Below are 18,983 nucleotides of genomic sequence, written 5' to 3'. Positions count from 1 at the left end.
AAAAGTCCCTTTTATGCTCTCTTGAAACAAGACATCAGTTGTTTGATTTACTCCTGGCTGTGCTGCTGAAGTGCAGGTTCTGCTGCAACAACCTCAGTGAAATCAAGTTTCTTTGCACTTGTTTTCCCCCTCTTCTGGGAAAATAGTCCCCTGTGCCTTTCTCTGAACCCACAGCAGCCTGCAACTTGGTGTCCTGCAGCAAGCACAACCCTTGCTGTGGAACTCTGGGCTTCCAGGCTTCCCTGGCATCCTGAGGGGAGGCACCCACTATTGCAGTGGGGACATTTGGGTTTGGAGGGGATGTCAGTTGCTGTGGGAATGAGGCTGTATCAGATTTATCACTTCTCACTCCACTGGCTGTTGCATTTAGTGCTGAAAAACAAATGTCACTGAACTCTGCCACCTTTAATTGTTGTGTAAATGATGTCATTGCTTTATGATGAATCCCTCCTTTTTGCAATGAGTCTCAAGTACTCCAGGTGCTCTATCTTTTCACTGCCCTTGGCCATGACTTTGATTTTCCATTGATTGTGGTTTTCCTTGCAGTTTCCAGGCACTTTTCCTTCTGGTCCCCATGTTTACTGTCTGGGCTTTGCTGGGTCATTGGGCAGGGAAGGTGGCAAGATCAGGTCCTTGTCCTTGCCCTGGATTGAGGTTTCACCAGGGAGCCAGGCCGATCTGACCTCTGGCAGTTTTCAAAGGAGTGGACATAGCCCAGATTGAGCTCAGTAATGGGAGGATGAGGTTACTCATGGACACCATGAGCAAAGGCACTCTGCATTCTGCACTCAGAACTCACTGATTGAAGCATGAGGTTTGACTGCATTCTCTCTTAGGAAAAAAAAATTAAAAAAAGAAAAAGCTTGGGACTCAGTACAGAAGTCTGAATATGTGGTGCTCCTTCTTGTAGTGAAACAGGGGAAAAAAAGAAGCAGTGCTTCCTCAAATCACAGAATCAGTGAGGTTGGAAAGGACCTCTGAGATCATCAAGTCCAACCTGTGCCTGAACACCCCCTGTCAACCAGACCAGGGTACCAAGAGCCACATTCAGTCTTTCCTTAAACACCTCCAGGGATGGTGACTTCACTGTCACAGACATCTTTTTTGAAAAATCCTTTCCTTAGGATTTTTCCTCCTGAGAATCTGGAGGCCTCAGGAACAAAATGTAAATAATGGTTATCTGCTGCTGTGGAATGCAACAGGTGCATCTGTGATTGGTCTCATGTGGTTGTTCCTAATTAATGGCCAATTACAGTCATCTGCCTTGGGGTCTGTCTGAGCCACAAGCCTTTATCACTTTTCTATTCTATTCTCGGCTAGCCTTCTGATGAAATCCTTTCTTCTATTCTTTTAGTATAGTTTTAATATAATATATATCATAAAATAATAAATCAAGCATTCTGAAACATGGAGTCAGATCCTCATCTCTTCCCTCATCTGAAGACCCCTGTGAACACAGTCACACTCCACCACCTCCCTGGGCAGCCCATCCAATGTCTGATCACCCCTTCTGTGAGGAAATTCCTTCAAATGTCCAACTTAAACCTTCCAACCATAGTTTTGGACTGTGTCCTCTCGTTGTGTTGACAGTTCCCTGGGAGAAGAGACTGACCCCCACCTGACCACAGCTTCCTTTCAGGTGGTTGTAGAGAGTGACAAGGTCACTCCTGAGCCTCCTTTTCTCCAGGCTGGGCACCCCCAGCTCCCCCAGCCTCAGTCACCTCATAGGACTTCTGCTCCAGACCCTTCAACAGCTTTGTTGCCTTTCCTGGGCTTGCTCCAGCACCTCAATGTCCTTCTTGGAGTGAGTGGCCCAGAACTGGACACAGCACTCCAGGTGTGCCCTCACCAGTGTGTTAAAAGTTCAGCTCAAGCTGAAACAGATTCTTTCAGAGAAAGTTTGTTTCTTTTTCAGCAAAATGAAAAAAGCAGATTGTCAGAACAGCCAAAAGTCTCCCCTCCCCATCCCTAACAAAAGCTGCTCATTAATTTTCAGGGCTGTCTAACCATCTTTTAGCGTTTTCATTCTTTTATTATTCAGATCATGTTCAAAGGGAATACACCACTTCAGAATACAAAATCAAAGAAATTTTTTTTCAGATGATAAAAATAAATCTTCTAAGATTCCTAGACTTTTTCAAACTTCAACCTGGATGTATGAAATATTCTCCTGTCCCCCATAACTGTATTGTGTATTGGAAGTTTTTGCTCCCTGAATGTTTTTGCCCTAATGTGTAGTAGATGAAGAAAGTGCCCTGACTCCTCTGAAAGATGGTTTTGGGTAAACCCCAGGCATGATGTGGCCTCACCTCCTCATTGCAGCTGATTCCTTATGTACATGTTGCTTTGGGTAAGCTTTTCCAAGAGTGCGTCATTTCTTCAGTAAATAATTCCCAGGTGCATCCTGAGGGCAACTCCCTTTTCGCTGTTCATTTTTAAGCTCATCTTCAAAGCAACTCAGATTTTGGCCAGTCTTTAAGAAAACATTGCTCATGGCCTTGTTTCACTCTTGTGTGCTCTGCCAACTCAGTAATTAGTGACTTTTTGCTATATTTGTACATAAAAATGAGATATGAGGAAAGAGAATTGCTCTAACTTCTTTTTGGGGCGAGGTGGGGTGGGGTGATGACTGTGTGTTCATTCTCAGGAGCTGATTTCAGACAGTGGGGTGGTTTTGTTGAGCTGTAATTTAGGTTCTGAGATGCACTGGAGCTCTTTATTGCATGGCTGTGACTTCCCTGCCATGGGGAGGCCCGTGTGATGTGCTGCCCTAAAAGCAGGCACAGCCCTTGCCTGTCCCCCAAACTCTGCCCTCCCTCCTCCTTAACCCTGTGCTGTGAATGTAAACAAGTTCTACTCATCCCAATAGTCCTGCAGCATTAGGATCCCTCCAGGACTAGGAGAGTGAGGAGGATTTCAGAGTTAATGACCAATATTGGAGACAAAGAGACATTTGGGACCAAAAAATGGGGTGGTTTCCCTTGCTTACAGCCCTTCCCATGGCTGCCAGGTGGCTTTATGTTTTATTTGGAGAATATATACTTTGAACGCTTTCAGCCTGATAGGATGTGACCTTTAGAAGGAAATATTCCTGCCTGCTCTGAATAAAAGTGTTTGTGTATACTGGATTTGTTACTGCCCCTTTGCAGGTGGGAAGGAGCAGGGGGAGAAGGTCAGTGCCACCATCCCTGCAATGGGTCATCCTGCTGCTCCAGGGCTGTTCCAGAGAATGCCCCTCAAAATGTTCCTGGCTTTCCTTTGTTCATGAAAACACGGGGAATGTTGTCAGGATTGTTCCCTGCTTCTCATTTGCTTAAATACCCACAGCTGATAAACTGGCCCTTCATTATCAGGTAGCAAGTAATGACCCAGATTCTCCCAGGTAAGCCCGTGTAGCTGCTGTGACTTAAAGTTGGATTGGAATCCCCTACTCTCAGGGAGGATCTGGGCATTAATAACACTTCAGGCTGTGAACATTTCGTTAGAAATCCCTCCCTCCCTTTTCTCCCTCTCACCCTTCCTGTCTCCCGCCTCCTCCCTCTCTCTCCTCAGCCTTCTCTCGTCTGATGCTCAGGGACTGTGAGAGTTTTTGCGACGTGGCACCTGATGTTACGTGATACATTCCTTTCTGTTTATGCTTTCTTTCCCACCTCCCTGAGCTGGTTCACCTGCAAGCTTTCCATTGTTTACTATGACACAAGTGTTGTGGATGTTCTCACTAAATTTCTCATTAAATTTCACTAAATGTTCTCATTAAATCTCCTAATCCATATATAAGGAAACATGGCAAGAATTACATGCTGTGACAAAGCACAGCATTTATTTATAGTTTTCTTGTTTTGTTCTAAGGGCTGGATACATTGTTCTTGGTCGTCAGAAAGTATAAAAAACAGGAGATCAGAACCTGCTGTTCTGAGCCCAAATGTTGAGGTTGATGGATTGAAGTTGTGATAAGTAAATTTAGGCTCAGAGTTTCCTGGCAATCTTCTCTGTAGCACATTGTTCATAAACTATCATGTTTTAAGAACTTTTATCTCGAGTCTTACAATGTTTCAGGGTTTTGCATTTTCTTTGGAAGAAAGCTCAGATCTTGGGGCCATGTCATTAGTGTATCAAAAAGAAAATATTAGTTTAAACTCATGATATTTGTGGAAAAAATGTAAAATATGGCTTAAAAATTTGCTTTCAGCTGGTGAACAGAGGGGCATCCCCACCCAACACGTGCTGGGGAAGTTGGGGCAGCTGCACTGATTTTTAAGGCAGCAGCAGAGCTGCTTGGCACCTGAGTCATGCGTTTTGAATGCTCTCTGAGGAAAATGTGTCCAAATACTTTGATCACCAGAAGTTTCCTTTGAATCTGGGATGCTGTCTGTGACACTTAGAAAGCAGTACAGAGGGCTCAGCACTTTGAAGACAGCATGCAGCTACCAGATCACTGCAGAAGGGGGTACCAAATCCCAAATCCAGGCCAGGCTCCAGGCTCTGGTCCCAGTCCCACCCAGCCCCACCTGCAGTTGAGCTGCTTGGTTGTAAGTGTGACATTTAGACCAGATTTGGACAGATGGGAAGAACCTGACCCTGGGCCACCTCTCACCCTCAGTGGCAGCCCCCACATAAGCCCAGCTGGGCTGGAGCTGCTCCTCCTGTGGTGAGGACAGATGGATGTGGAGGTGGTCCAAACTCATAGGTCTCTCTCAGCACAAGGGTCAGAGTAGTGTAGGGGTGACCCATACCAACCATGGAAGTCAGAAATTGTACAACTCAGCATATTATTGTGTGATATTTACAGAATACATGCATGTATATATTTGAGAATGTAAATTTTTTGACTACACAGATCAATAAACAAAGCCCAGACTCTTGACAGTTCCCCTGTTCTTCCCCTTCAACTCTTAGATGCATAGTAATTGAAGGACATTAAATATAACAAGAATAAAGCCATATTTTCCAGACCAAAGAGACATCTTTAAAATTGATGATTACCTTTTAGGCTCTCCTTGAGTCTGTAGAACAGAGATTACCTGGATTTGCCCCACCTGACTCTTGCTAGGATTAATCTTGCAGCTGGAAAGTATTGCATGAGTGTTAATGCCTCCGAAGTGCAGCAGTGAGACAAGAAGTAGCTGGGCAAAAGAGATTCTCGTTCTCATTTGCTCTTTATCTTTGAAAAACAGTTTAAAAAAATTAGAAAAGCCACGAAGCCCAGTATTGCTACCCCAGCTTGCCCCAGGCTGCCTGGCTGTGCTTTGGCAGGGCTGCCTCACCAGTGCTGGCTGCTGCCACAGCCATAGCTGTGCCTCTCTGTTCACCACAAGGGTTCTGCCTTGGACCATGCTCTGTCTGCATCTACATCACACCCATGATTGCAGGCTCATCTATTCCACCTGAGAATAATTTGGCGTTCTGAAGTTGTGCTTAATACACTGCCAGACTTGGCTGTGGGTGCAGGATGCACTCCAGGAGAGCTTTCCTTGGAGGTTCTCCTGACTCCTTTGAAGCCCCAAGATAAGAAGGACATGGATGGAGCAAGTCCAGAGGAGGCCAGGAAGATAGCTGGAACACCTTTCTTGTAAAGACAGACTGAGAGAATTGGAGTTGTTGTACCTGAAGAAGAAAAGGCTCTGGGGAAACTTCATTGCTGACTTTCAATATCTAAAGGGGCTACAGGAGAGCTGGACAGGGACTTTTCACAAGGGCATGTACTGATAGCACAATGTGGAATGGCTTTAAGCTGCAAGAGGACAGGTTTAAGATTCGTTATTAGGAAGAAATTCTTTCCTTTGAGGATGGTGAGGCACTGGCACAGGTTGCCCAAAGAAGTGGATGTCCCATCCCTGGTGGTTTTCAAGGCCAAGTTGGATAGGGCTTTGAGCAACCTGGTCTGGTGGGTAAATAAACATACCGAGCTTTACAACTTTTATAAAGTTGTGAGGTTTCTTCTTTTCTCTGCAAAACACCTGTCCCTGCCCAAGGTACAGGTATTGGAATGAGATGATCTTTAAGGCCTCTTCTATCCCAAACCATTCTGAGATCCATGACTGTAGCTGTGTCCTCACCACTCCAAGCCATTATCTCTGAGCAGCCTTGGCTGAATTCACACTCCCTTTGCACCCCCTTAGCCCAGTTTTGGGTATTGCTTCTTGGTAGTGCTGTCAGTGTGCTGGTATTGAGAGCCCAGAGAAACCTCCTGAGAAGTTTAAAAAGCAGCAAATCCCTTGTTATCCTCAGTGGGACAGTGCACAGTGATGAGGAGGGAATAGCAGGCTCTTCCTTGGAGGGCCATTCATGGCTGAGTAAAGGGAGTGCATGAACTTTGAGGGTTCTTTTCCCTTTTTTTCTTTTCTTTTCTTTTTTTTTTTTTTTTTGCTTGCTTTTTTTAAAATGAGAAGATGCAAAACCAGCTAGTTCACTTCTGTGTGTGAAACGGGGAGTTTCTAAGGCTGGGAAATGATTAAGGAAAATTCTCAATCTGAACTCCCAAATAAAGTTTTTAACAATCTAAGGTGGAGAGTTGACTCTCAAGTGACACACAAATATCTCATGGAGGGAAGCTGGACTGTTGAGTGACATTTTATATGTGGAACAAGATGGGTTAAAGATGCTTTATGATCTTGGACAAAAAGTTAAACTGCTTCTTTAGACACAAATATTACTTGCACAGACTTCTGAGAAAAGCAGCCACTTCACTCAGGACACAGGGGTCAAGTATTTCAGTGTAGTTAAGGCCACCTGTAGCAGCTATATCCATACTCATGTCCCTGTCACACATCCACAGCACCTGGAGGGAGAATGCTGTCCTGGCAGAGCCACATGGCACTGCTGTGGTTCTGCCCTGCACAGCCTGGACAGACTTTCACTCTGTGATTTTGTTAATTTCCTTTTGGGAAAGGCCAGACTGGTGGGAGCCTGATAAGGAGGAGAAAAAAAAATAAAAAAAAAGAAAAGACAACAATACTTTAAAAAAATAGGACAAAAACTTGGTGTGGAAAAATAAACTATAATAGGTTTGTAATTGTAATGCTATTTTTCAATAAACCTAGCAAACATTGTGCAATAAGGAACTGGCTGCTTGTTAAGAACATTTATAAGCTGAATATGCCTTGGAGTTAAATCAGCTTTTTTGCTTCCTCTTCTCTGTTCTGCTGAAACGTCAAAGAGTAACCACTGTTGATAGAAGATTAGGCCTGAAACGTATATTTCAAACATAAAATCATTGGGAAATCAAAACAGAGCACTTGAAATGAGTTAAGGACAGATGTCTCATTGTATGGATGCTCAGCATACACTGCAATAAGGTCATCACCATATTTGAGGTCACTGAGGGAATTTCTAGCATTAGTAATGGTCTTTCCCATGGAATTTATGTACAACAGGGGGATTGTAGGACAGTAGTGTCCTGCTTTCAGGTTGGTGTTGGTTCCCATGTTTCAGCTTGGATGCAGTAGAGTTACTCTGGACAGAAGCATAAAAGAGTGGGGGATGCCTGAGCTGTGTAAATGGAGGTGCCTATCCAGGATGTTTCTTACTATCCTAATGCGGCAAAAATGCATCACTACTTCAGGTCTTTCCCTTTTCTGATGCTGTCAATCTGGACGAAAAGAAAATGTAACTTAAAAAGGGCACTCAGGTACTTGGAATTTTCTGGAAATTGCCTTCCTGTTCTTGAATTTTCTCAGGCAAAATCGGTTCAAGAATAAAGTTTTGGTGGGTTTCCTTTTCATTTCTTAAAGACACTTAAGAGTCAGCTCATCTTTACAGAGAAAGAGAGTGTATATCGTATTTGTAAATGTGTATTCAAATGACTGAAAATAAGTGCCTTTTTCAAAAAAGATTGTATTTTACTACATTATACACATGTACTGGACTCTGTGACATCTATGAAGTCTCAAATTATTTTGAAGGCTGCAAGTTTTCTAACATTGTTTTTCTCATATTCAGAGTAAGATGAGGTTAGATTCTATTCATTAAGAACACACAGGAGTTTAGATATGTGGCCATGTGTTTGTTGGATCACACACAAATTTAGATGACCTTTTTTATATATATAATTGAGCCTTGCACTGAATAGTGACGTACATAGTCATAATTGCAGTGCTTGTCTGGTCATCCTAATTACTTTGCATCCTAATCACCTTGTGCAGTCCATATATATGTATATAGATTAGGGAGGATTAGTGGGAAGGTTAAGTCTGTGTGTGCATTTCTTTGTCTTCTTTGTTCCAAGTTCTCAATGTCATCCTCCAGCTCTGAGCTCCAGAGACCTGTTGTTCATTTTAGTGCAAATAAGGTCCTGCAAAAACACAGAATTTAAACAAAAATTACAGTGCTGCACCTGTTAGTGTGAGAGAGGGAGAGAGCAGGACAAATTAACAGTTCCTGGTGCAGTCAAGGGAAACACATTGGAAACTAAAGCCAGGTTAGCCCAGGCCATTCCTGGAGTCGTGGGAAAAGGTGTTTCTCTTCTCTCCCTCCCTGTATTTCCATGCCCTGGGCTGGCAGCGCAGGACAGAGCCTTTTTGGCCTTGTGCTGGAACCATTCTCCTTTTGTGAGCTGGGAAGGAAGTGGCACCAGAGGGTGAGCAATGCTGTGTGTGAGCATGCCAGCCCTGCCCGCCTCTTCAGTAAATCTCGGAGAGCTGAGCCCCACAAGGGGAGTGTCTGACCATCACCTGCCCTGCACCTGCCTGTACCTTCCCAATGCAGCCATTGTTTCCACCATACACCACAGAGCTGCTACAGAACAGTTCCCCTCCCTGGCAACAGACACAATGACCAAATCCGGGTGGTTTTCTTCATCCTGGAGGTTTTTTTAGCTGATTATACATCTCCAGCCCTCAGGGCTAGCTCTAGTAGAGTTTCTTATTGCATGAGCAGCTGCTTCCTGCACAGTTCACTTCCCATCTCCCTCTCCCACTCCTGGCATATGCCAGAATTTGTGGCAGGGACATTGGCCACTTCTGTCTTCCATCAGCTCCCCTGAGGCTTTTCTGTCATTTATAGGAGAGTTAAAAGAATTCTTACACATAAATAAGTAAAAGAAATCTTACACATAACCTAACAGAAAATATCTGACCCAGAATGGTTTTAGGCTTATGGAACACTAGAGGAACATTTATGCTACTAAGGCCAGCCTCAGGGAAAATACTCGATCTGTTCTGTCATGGCTAGATAGAGGAAGTGTGGGAATCTGATGAGGAGGAGGAGGAGAAAAAAGAAGCCAAGTTTGAAAAGTTAAGGAGTTTTCCACTTGATTTTTTTCCCACTTTGGCACCCAACACAAAGCCTTGCAGAAGGCAGTATCTGTGGGTAGCTGCAGGATTGCTCTTTGAGGAGACGTTCAAGCCATCTCTATCTCACAGAAAAGCTGCCTGCGTTGGTAACCTGGAGTGCTTTTTCTCCCTAACAGAAGCTGCAGGGAGAGAAAGCTCCAAAGAGCCTGAATGCCACCCTGGCAGAGCTGTTTGGGGTGATCCCTGGGGACGGGGACCCCCTGCAGGAGCGCGGTTCCGACTCCTGCCGGCGCTGCGCCGTCGTGGGCAACTCGGGCAACCTGCGGCAGTCCCAGTACGGCCACGACATCGACTCCCACGACTTCGTGCTCAGGTGAGAGGGAACACTCAGCCACAGCTGCCTTTGCTGGCTCAAATTCACTGCTAATAGCAGGGACAAGTGATTTCAGGATCTGTCTAGTGAAACCTGGTACTTAAGTCAAGTTTGTGTTTCAGGGGTATAAACTCTGTGTTGGAGATACGACCTCATGTTTTAGCTTGGATGAAAGAACATTAATAGGTATTGATGGTGTAGCTTGTTCTGCACAGTCCATGATTGCCTGTGTTAAAAAATATAGGAGAAAAAAAGATTTGCACTTATGAGTAAGACTTATTTCTGCAGCCAGTGCTCACGAGTGATCTCTTAGACATTTAGCTGACTGTATTAGATTTGACTTTCTTGCACTAGTTCATTCTTAAGCAGTGGTAGGGTGGGGAAACCAAAGACACTTTTCAGTGGACAGGAGTCACCTATTTGGCTGCAGATTTGTAAAGAATGGCTTTTTTTTCTCCCTTTTGAGGCAGTAAGGTTGGCTACTTTGTTCCACTGAAAGGCAAGCAGGAGCTAGGTAAGCAGAGCTTATCAGCCAGAGGGCAGCCAAAATACCTGGACTAAGTTAATCTCCAATGTGTCATCTGCAGTTGGGATATACTCCAATTACAAGGCCGGCTCACCCAATTTTTTTCATTTGAAACAAAGTCAGGATGATTTTTTTCTTTCACACCACAGCTGCCAGCACAGAACAATTTGGAGAGCAGTAAAGGGCAGGAAGGGAGGGATTGCTCTTGAAATGCCACATGTGGGAATATTCTCTCAAAGGCAACAAAAGCCTTAGTAGGAAGTTGGGCACTGAAGTCAAGAACAAATCAACAAAAGGTCAACACTATTTGAACTGTTAAGCCACCTTGGCTTCTGATGTGGTTTGAGCATGGCATAGAGTCTTCAGATGACACATCTTCACAAATCACATCAGGAGTTGCTTCCTGCAGTTGTATGTCTTGCTCCCTGCCAGAACTACCTCCCCAGTGGCAGAGGCACCAACCTGGTCTTCAGATCCATGAAGGGAAAGGGAGAGCCCTCATCATGTTTCCTACAGGTTGTAAATGTGGGACAGCTGCAAATGTGGAAAGCTGTGGTGCATTTATGCTTAACTCTGTGTCCTTCCGTATAGAGACAGCCCCATTCCTGTGTGGACTTTCTTAAATTGCCTGTCTTAACATTTCCAGACCCCTGCAGAAAAGACCTTGCTGGTAAAAGCTGGTAGTAATAACTAAAGAGTAACACAATCAGGTGCATGTTTCTGCTTTGAGGCCTTGTCCATAGCCAGCCATCCCTGGCAAAGGCAAAATTCTGGGTCTTAGTGAACCTTGCAGTCTCAGATTTATATTTCAGTAATCTTAAGCCAGGTCTGAGAGGATTGCACAAGGTTTTAGGATTCACCATGAGTGAGAAGAGAAGCTGACCCCTCTATGCATTAAACACAAAATCTTTGACCTGAAATTCACTTCCACATGCTGTGGCAATACAGCCAAAGAGTCTGAGGGGGCACCTTTCCTTCCAGACAGCCCCCTTTTATTGGTATAACTCTCTGCTTTCCAACAGAAGGAAGTTCCTGCTTGGTCCTTCCTGCTGAGCTCTGCCTTTTGCTGTATGGCACCAACAGCCCCACCATGGTGGCAGGAAAGGTGCATGGACCCACGGGCAGGCTGTAAGATAATCAACATGTTACTCTTGATTTTGTCTTGATGGAAAGAAAGACCCATGTTTGATACCTTTGACTGACTATTCTCAATGCAAAACACAGAAAGTCCTGTGCTTTTCCAGGGTTTCTACACAGTATGGTGTGGGTCTCTGGCAGGGAAGGCAGTAAAAGGGAACTCAGTAACAAATCCATGAGCTGGCAGGATATTCTAACTACACTAATAACTCCCTTGAAGGGAGTTAGAAGAAACTTAAGTAATTCACCTGGGGGAGAGCTGCAATAACACAGCCTGGCATAGACTTGATAAACAGATTTTGCCTCTCCTGTTATCATTAACCAGGGCAGCATGTTGTCTGGCAATGTATGATGTTCCTCATTACCTTGTCAGCTACATCCTTCCTTGTCCTCCCTGTGCTTCTGCCAGGAGCTGAGATAATGTTTTTTCAGGGAAAAAAAGCATTTTGCACAGAGACAACTGAGGGGTTTCTCCATGGTTTTGCACAGCACCATGGATTCATACAAGTTGCTTCAGGGATCTCTAATATGCACTGTGCTGCACCACAGAAATATGCAAATCTCTGCCACTGAGGAGCTGAAGCATCAGGGAGAGAATTGCTGATGTGTTCCCAGATTGGCTTTCAGAAGCAAAAACAGGCATAGAGGCATTCCTGCAGTCCTAAGTCCAGAAATCCCCTCTCTGTTCCCTGTATGGGCCACTCATTTAAGAGTCAGTGATCCTTATGGGTCCCTTCCAACTCAGAAAATCCTGATTCTGGGAATCTGTGTGTCGTGGTTTGACCAGGAAGGAGTGGGAATTCTGGGAAGCTGTGGTCAAACCAATGAAGGTTTTGGGTTTGAGACTGGCGTCCGGTGTGGCCAGTGGGGTTTGGACACACCTCCGAGAATACACAGGGGTTAAAAGCAAGGCACTGCCCTTGGCACTTTCTCTTTTGGACATCGCGGCGAAGAGTTCAGATCTCTCTCCCCCACCCAGCCTGTTGCTGCTGGGCGGGGGAGGGGCCGCCATGCGGTAGGCCTGGGGCCTGGACAGAGGTGGGGGTTGAGGGGGCTTCGAGGATGGAAGGGTGGAAGGTCCCAGAGAGTCAGCCCTCGGGCAGCCCCCTCCCCCCCCCAGGAGAGCAGCCAGCCAGAAGGAGAAGGGGGAGGAAGACTGCCCGGCCGGAGCGGCAGCGTGTGGGCAGCATGCGTGGGAGTCGCTCCGGGACCGACAGCAGAGACTGAAAACTTTTAACCCTTTCTTGCATGATTGGGGCCTTGCAAAAATGCTAATCCTCCTCGAAGCTGAATAAGAAGGGAGATGAGAGATGAGATGAGACAAGGACTTTGGCCCGAAGAATGTGGAGATGATTGGATGGGGAGAGATGATTTGGAGTGGCCTTTTGGCTGGACTTTTCTCGTGGCTATGGACTCAGTTGTTCCTGTGACACAGACTGCATTTAGGGGGAGGCAGTGCCTCAAAACCAGGAAGGTTCTTCGTGAGGACCCCCCGGCCCCAGGGGGTTGGAAAAATATGGGGGGGACAGATGTCCCAAAAGCAGAGACTGTGCCTTTTTGGAGTGAGACAAGGCATCCTTGAAAGACAACCCTAAAAGCAGCTCTGGCCATGTCTCGGTGGTGAGAGCACTGAGCATGGAAGGAAGATGTCACAAGCGGCAAATGGACTTTCCGGGCGGTGCCGAAGTGACAGGGAAGCACACGAGGTTTTCAGTGTGTTTCCACGAGAAGCCTATGGAACGAGAAAGACTCCTTTCCTCTTCATGAACTGAAGTTTGAGTATACTAAAGTGTCGTGCCAGGGCTGGGCAGTTGGTGTTTTTTGGGAGAATGTATCGGATTGGGAAAGTCAGGGAGTGGGGAGGAGGAAAGTTTTTTTTGTAAGGTTTTCAATTTCTTTTTTTTTTTTCTTTCCCTATTTTCCTGTAGTTTAGGTAATAAAGTGTTCTTTATGTTTAAGTTAGAGCCTGTTTTGCTTATTCCTGGTCACATCTCACAGCAGACACCAGGGTGAGGCATTTTCATGGGGGGCACTGGCTTTGTGCCAGGCTCAAACCATGACACTGTGATACATCCAGTATATGGTAGGGTATCCCTGTTTGGCCAACACATCTTAACTGAGCCCTGGAGGCCCTGGGCAGATTTCCAGATTTCCATGCACTGACCCCAGGGTTCCCTAAAGCACCTCATGTGTGCAGAGCAACCCTGAGTATTTGTTGGAGTACCTACTACAAAGTGAAGGTAAGGTTTGAGTAAATGAAGGGTCAGCAGCAGCTCCTGTATTTGTCACTGTCTTTGTGTCTATTTGGCACTGACTTTTGTGCCTTTATGTGGGAGAACCATAAGGAATATTTGCTGCTTCTCATCACACATAGCATAGTTTATTACCTTGACCCTAAGACATTCAAATACACCTGGATGGATAAGGGCGAAATGGAACTGCAGGAAGTCAAGCTGATGTACTTCAGGGCAATGTTTTTCTCACCAGCTGGAGGATGCAGCTTTAGGATGAAGTGAGATGTGTCCTCCTGGGCTCACCACTCTTTTGATGACTGTAAAGAGAACACAGGAATGTGCTCAGAGATACACTTGGTACACTCCTGTTCAGGCCAAGGAATTCCACACTAAAGCTGAGCTTTCATTTACTGTTCAGTCACATGGGTTATGATCATTCCAGCTTGCCTGAGGACCCCTACACCTCTCAGGGCTGTCTGAAGACCCTGCATATAGCACTCCCCTTAGCCATGGGAGCATATTCCTGACCTCAAGCAAATGACTTGGTAAAAACTCACATGTTCTTGTGCTTACCTAATTCCTCTTCTGTCTCAATTGTTATTTTTGGGCTGCAGAATGAACCGTGCCCCCACTGCTGGCTACGAATCAGATGTTGGGAGCAAGACCACTCACCACTTTGTTTATCCTGAGAGCTACAGAGAGCTGGCAGCAAATGTGAGCATGATCCTGATCCCCTTCAAAACCCTGGATCTGCGCTGGGTCGTCACTGCTCTCACCACAGGCACCATCAACTTGTGAGTAAGGGCAGGCACAGGGGGTGGGAGCTTCATGTTTCATGCTGCTCTAGGAGATGGCAGCCTATGTGGCGCAAATCCCTGCTTCTGGTAAGGCCTAGGATCCTTTACAGACCCTCTCAATTCAGAGTTCACCCCTAAACACTTGATTTCTAGGAAAAGCTTAATGTTATGATTGTTGTTGAGGCAAGGATCGAGATCCAGTCCCTTACATCCCCAGAGGTCTTTGAGAAATGAAAAGAGAAGTTTTTGCTGGTGGAGGTGACCAGTTTGGTCAGAAGGCTTGTGAGCTTTGGGGTTCAGTGCCTCATTTTGGGCTTTTCTGCTCATGCTTCCTCCTCTCTGGTTCCTTGGTGTGGGTGCCATGGGATGAAGAGAGAGAAACAGCAAGCGTTTCTCACAGCAGCTTGTGAGAATTTTTAGGGAATTTTAAAGATGTAATAACTTGTTAAATATAAACAATCTGCAAATGGTGTTTTTCTACTTCGTCTTTCTGTTCTTCTCAAAGACAGTGTGTGAAGAAGATGTTTCTGTTAGTTAGCCAATCAAGTAAAACCTATCATATCACTATAAAAACTGAATGGTTCTCTTGAATAAAGCCTTCTTTGCTCTTTCTACAATACTACCTCCTGCCTGTTCCTGTGTTATTCTCAGCACAAGAATAACACCTTGGAGTCAGTACACTTGCAGAAGAGGAGGAGGAGGCAGAGAGGGCTGTGCAGGCTGCTCACCTGAGGCAGGGAGAGCAGATGCAGACTGCAGTACTTAGTGCCCTATCCAGAGGATGAGCTCCCCTGGACAGGCTGATCAGGAATTTGGTCTGGCTTTCCTGGTGGAATGTGACTGAGAACTATGCAGGGGAAACAATGTTTTATGTGTCACCTCCATGTCTTAGCCTTAAATTCAATAGTTCTACTTGGCAATAATGTGGCACACTGGAATTTATTCCCCAGTTCTTTTCTGAGTGCTGTCAGAAGTAAAGGTTGTCTCCTGCTAGATTTATGGCAGCACCAGAATTAGAAATGTGATCAAAATGCATATTTCTTCTGGAAGCCTGCTAGCAGATTCGTTTCCTCCCTCTAAGCTGGCTTTTCCTAATCCAGAGAATGAAATACGTGACATTTGTGCTGTGTGTGTGAGGTTATCTGCTGGATGTGAAACCGCAGCCCTGTGGGGTTGCTTGGTGACACTCTGCTACACACAGGCAGCAAGAGCAGATCAGATTGCTTTACTCCAGAGGGAAATAGTTCAAGACATTTAAACTTTTTTTCCCAGTTTCAAAGTCTCAGATATTTAAACTTGGAAAAGAGTGTCTTGGGCTTGCTGACGGGGCATAAGAACTACTTCACAATTTTAAGACTCTTTGACGGAAAAACAAATGAAGATTTATTTCTTCTCTTCATTTCTTTTTCTCTCTTTGTAGATACATTTTAGATTCTTTTCATTTATTATTAAGATTCCCTTAACTTTTTAAAAATCTGTGTTAGCTTCCTTTTACCTTTTTTTTCAGCAGCATGTAATACATACAATCACAAACTGGCTTGAAAAAAATCCACTTTCAAGACACACTCACAACTTGGAAAAATCAGTACACTTAGAAAAGTGTACCACTCACTACAAGTCATTGGGGTGCTGAAGCCTGTCCGGAGAAGGGTCATGGGACTGGGGAAGGGTCTGCAGGACAAGGAGCAGCTGAGGGAGCTGGGGGTGCTCAGCTTGGACAAAAGGATGCTCAGGGGGGTCCTTACCATTCTCTCCAACTGCCTGACAGGAGCTGCAGCCAGGTAGGGGTTGGTCTCTTCTCTCAAATAACAAGAGACAGGACAAGAGGAAATGCCTCAAGTTTTACCAGGGGAGGTTTAGATTGAATATCAAAACCAATTTCTTCACCAGAAGAGTTGTCCAGCACTGGAGCATGGGAATGGTGGTGTCACCGTCCCTGAAAGGATTTAAAACACGTACAGGTGTGGCTCTTAGGGACATGGTTTAGTGATGACTTGGCAGTGGTGGGTTAACTTTTGGACTCAATGATCGTAGAGGTCTTTCCAACCGAAATGATTCTATTGTTCTATAATTTACATGGGCAGATGTTTTTCAGGCAGGTCCACTGCCTGTCCCTGCCCCAGGAGAAAGCTCTTGGTGCTTCTGAGCCCTGCACTGATTTCAAGTGAGCCTTTAGCCTATTAGGGAGATACAACTGACCACAATGCACTCACAGCACAGGAAAGGGAAAACACCTTTGCTTAATAAATTACAGGATACATCATATATCTGTAATTAGATTGTACATATGGGCTTGGTAAGCATCTGGTATAAATTAGTGTGCAATTATTTGACCACATGAAAGAAATACCACTATTTTAAGATGTTTGCCATACTCAGAACAGAGAAATTGCATAATTAATAAGCCGGAATAATAAAAGCAGAAAATCATAAGCATACAAATCATAGCAATGTACATAGCATTATTTTAGCCTTGTAGAATTAACCTACAAGCATGCATTAAACACACAGTGTCAGATAATGGGTATAAGGAAATTGTTGAGTGCACATTTTTAAAGGAGAGAAAGCATGAAATAAAAATAAAACACATTTGAAAGTCAGTATTTTAGAAAGGAAGAAGTACTTATCTGCTTGCCCTGGTCTGCTTGGGCATTGTTCCATGTGCACAGCCTGCACAGTGTCAGCTGAGTTTAGGCTAACAAGAACCCAAGTGCACTCATAGCTAAAAAAGATAAGCATCCTCTATTGGTTAGACTTTTACACAGTCTTTAATTTTCTGTATGAGAGAATTTCCTAAAACTCACAACCTGTGAGTTAAATATATTCTTCTCTTACTATAACCATAATTCTTGCAATTTTTTATGATTCAAAACAAAAGCCAAACTTCAGATTGCCTTAATACTAGCTTCAGTTGACAGCTGAGTGATTCTCTCAGACACTCTCAGTCCCATTTGGCTGATGTATTTCCAGCTAAAAACATCTCTCTAAGACTAAGCATTGTTCCAGAAAAGACTAAGAAATGCCTTTTCTGGGATGGGAAACTTTCAGGCCCTCAGGAGCCATATATTTACCCTGGTTGCCTTCACTTGCAAATCTTTTAGGAATCTGTATGGTGAAAAAACTCCACTTTGTTTGGCAAAGACAGTTACAGTATTCCCTAAAATGTTACACATCTTGGGTCAAGGGCTCAGTAAATGTTTTGGGCAATGAAATGAATGTTTTATACAGGGACAATGACAGATTTCACTGGAGCCCTGCAAGGTGTTTCATGGAAGATGTTTCCCAGGTGATGTTCCACTGCCTGGAACCTCCATCACAGGTGTCACTGTCCCACTCCTGTTTGGTGCCTCCTGGGTCACTCATTCCCTGGCTGCCCTGCAGCCCAGGCTTTACATGAGCATCAGAGCAGAGGTCTTAACCAGTGTGCAGTATTTTCTTTGTCATTTTATGAAATTCTGCAGCCACATGACAGCAGGACTTGGGTATTCTGAAACAGTGAAGTAGACCTTGGTTAAAATGATTAATATGTCACCTGGCAAGAGCTCCAGCAGTCTCCTGGTCAGATCAGAGATGTCCACAAGTACTGTCATGACACTGCATACTCATCTCTTTGGTCTTCTGCTGTATCTATCCATGAAACTCAGCCCTCTTGTTTCTTCCACATTACCTTTATAGAAAAGATTAACTGTTTCTTTATATGATACTAAGTAGATTCTACCAGCAAAAAAGCCATTTTTGTCTTGCTGAGCACAAAAAGGGCATGGGATCACCAAGACTGTGTTTACTGATTTGCTGATCAAGGCCAGGCATGGGCTGCAGCTGCAAGGGAATATTTGCTGAGACCACATTGAAAAGTCTGCATGAGTGTCCCTTTCTCCACCAGCATCATCTCCTAGGAGCATTGGAGCCACCGTCTCCTCTCTCACTGCCTCAGCCCTGAGCACAGGAGAGCATTGCCAGGTCACCACTGTTTGGGTAGATTTAGACTAAGTTTTAAAAGTGATGATGTTCCATGGTTCAAAGAAAATAAACCTTGAGGACAGGAACCTTGTCACCAAAACCCAAGTGAAAACATTGAGACTGAACTAATGGAAGGTGAATTGACGATTTACCACAACCTATCTAAAAAGTGTGCAGGATATATTTTGGGATATACTCCAATTACAAGGCCAGCTCACCCGAATTTTTTCACTTGAAACAAAGTCAGGATGATTTTTTTTCTTCCAGCACTCGTGATGAGCTGTGCAATGCCAGCACATACTGTGCATGAGATATGGGGAATAAAAGTTTTTTTCATTTTCAAGACATGACACATGATTTCAGCCGAGTCATAAGGTGTAACTTGGAAGTTTGATGCTGGAAACTGCAGGAAACATTCAGCATCACCCTGGGGAGGAGGGAAAGAGCTCTCTGAGAGGGGCTGTGTTCTGGAATGCCTGAGTCCCATATAACCACAGAACTGGTGAACTCTGAAAATCATGTGGTAGCTCCGAGTGTTAGGAGAGGAAAAGTCTCCCCCTGGTGGGAGAAGGTTTTTCTGCCATGAAATTAAATGGAAAGTCTTTCCCATCATCAAAGCAGGCAAAGACTGCAACAGTAATGATCCAAGAATCAGAAGTCTCGAGCTCCACATAGTATTGACTCTACAGTATATTCTCAACTAAATCTTTTGTGTCTTACTGTCAG

The 18,983-nt window shown here is 44.6% G+C and overlaps 1 protein-coding gene across 1 annotated transcript in view; it reads left to right on the top strand.

The window, feature by feature from the left end:
• ST3GAL1 (ST3 beta-galactoside alpha-2,3-sialyltransferase 1) overlaps positions 1 to 18,983 on the top strand; it is an 80,304-nt gene that overhangs the window by 53,923 nt on the left and 7,398 nt on the right. The window contains exons 3-4 of the mRNA XM_064706716.1: positions 9,407 to 9,603; positions 14,115 to 14,294. Of these exons, the coding sequence (XP_064562786.1) occupies positions 9,407 to 9,603; positions 14,115 to 14,294 (377 nt within the window). The remainder of the gene's footprint in view (positions 1 to 9,406; positions 9,604 to 14,114; positions 14,295 to 18,983) is intronic.

Source organism: Zonotrichia leucophrys, chromosome 2, assembly GCF_028769735.1.
Source record: "Zonotrichia leucophrys gambelii isolate GWCS_2022_RI chromosome 2, RI_Zleu_2.0, whole genome shotgun sequence".
NCBI classification, from domain to species: Eukaryota; Metazoa; Chordata; class Aves; order Passeriformes; family Passerellidae; genus Zonotrichia; species Zonotrichia leucophrys.
Note: the sequence above shows the minus strand (reverse complement) of the source record. Positions and strands in the feature narration are given on the sequence as shown.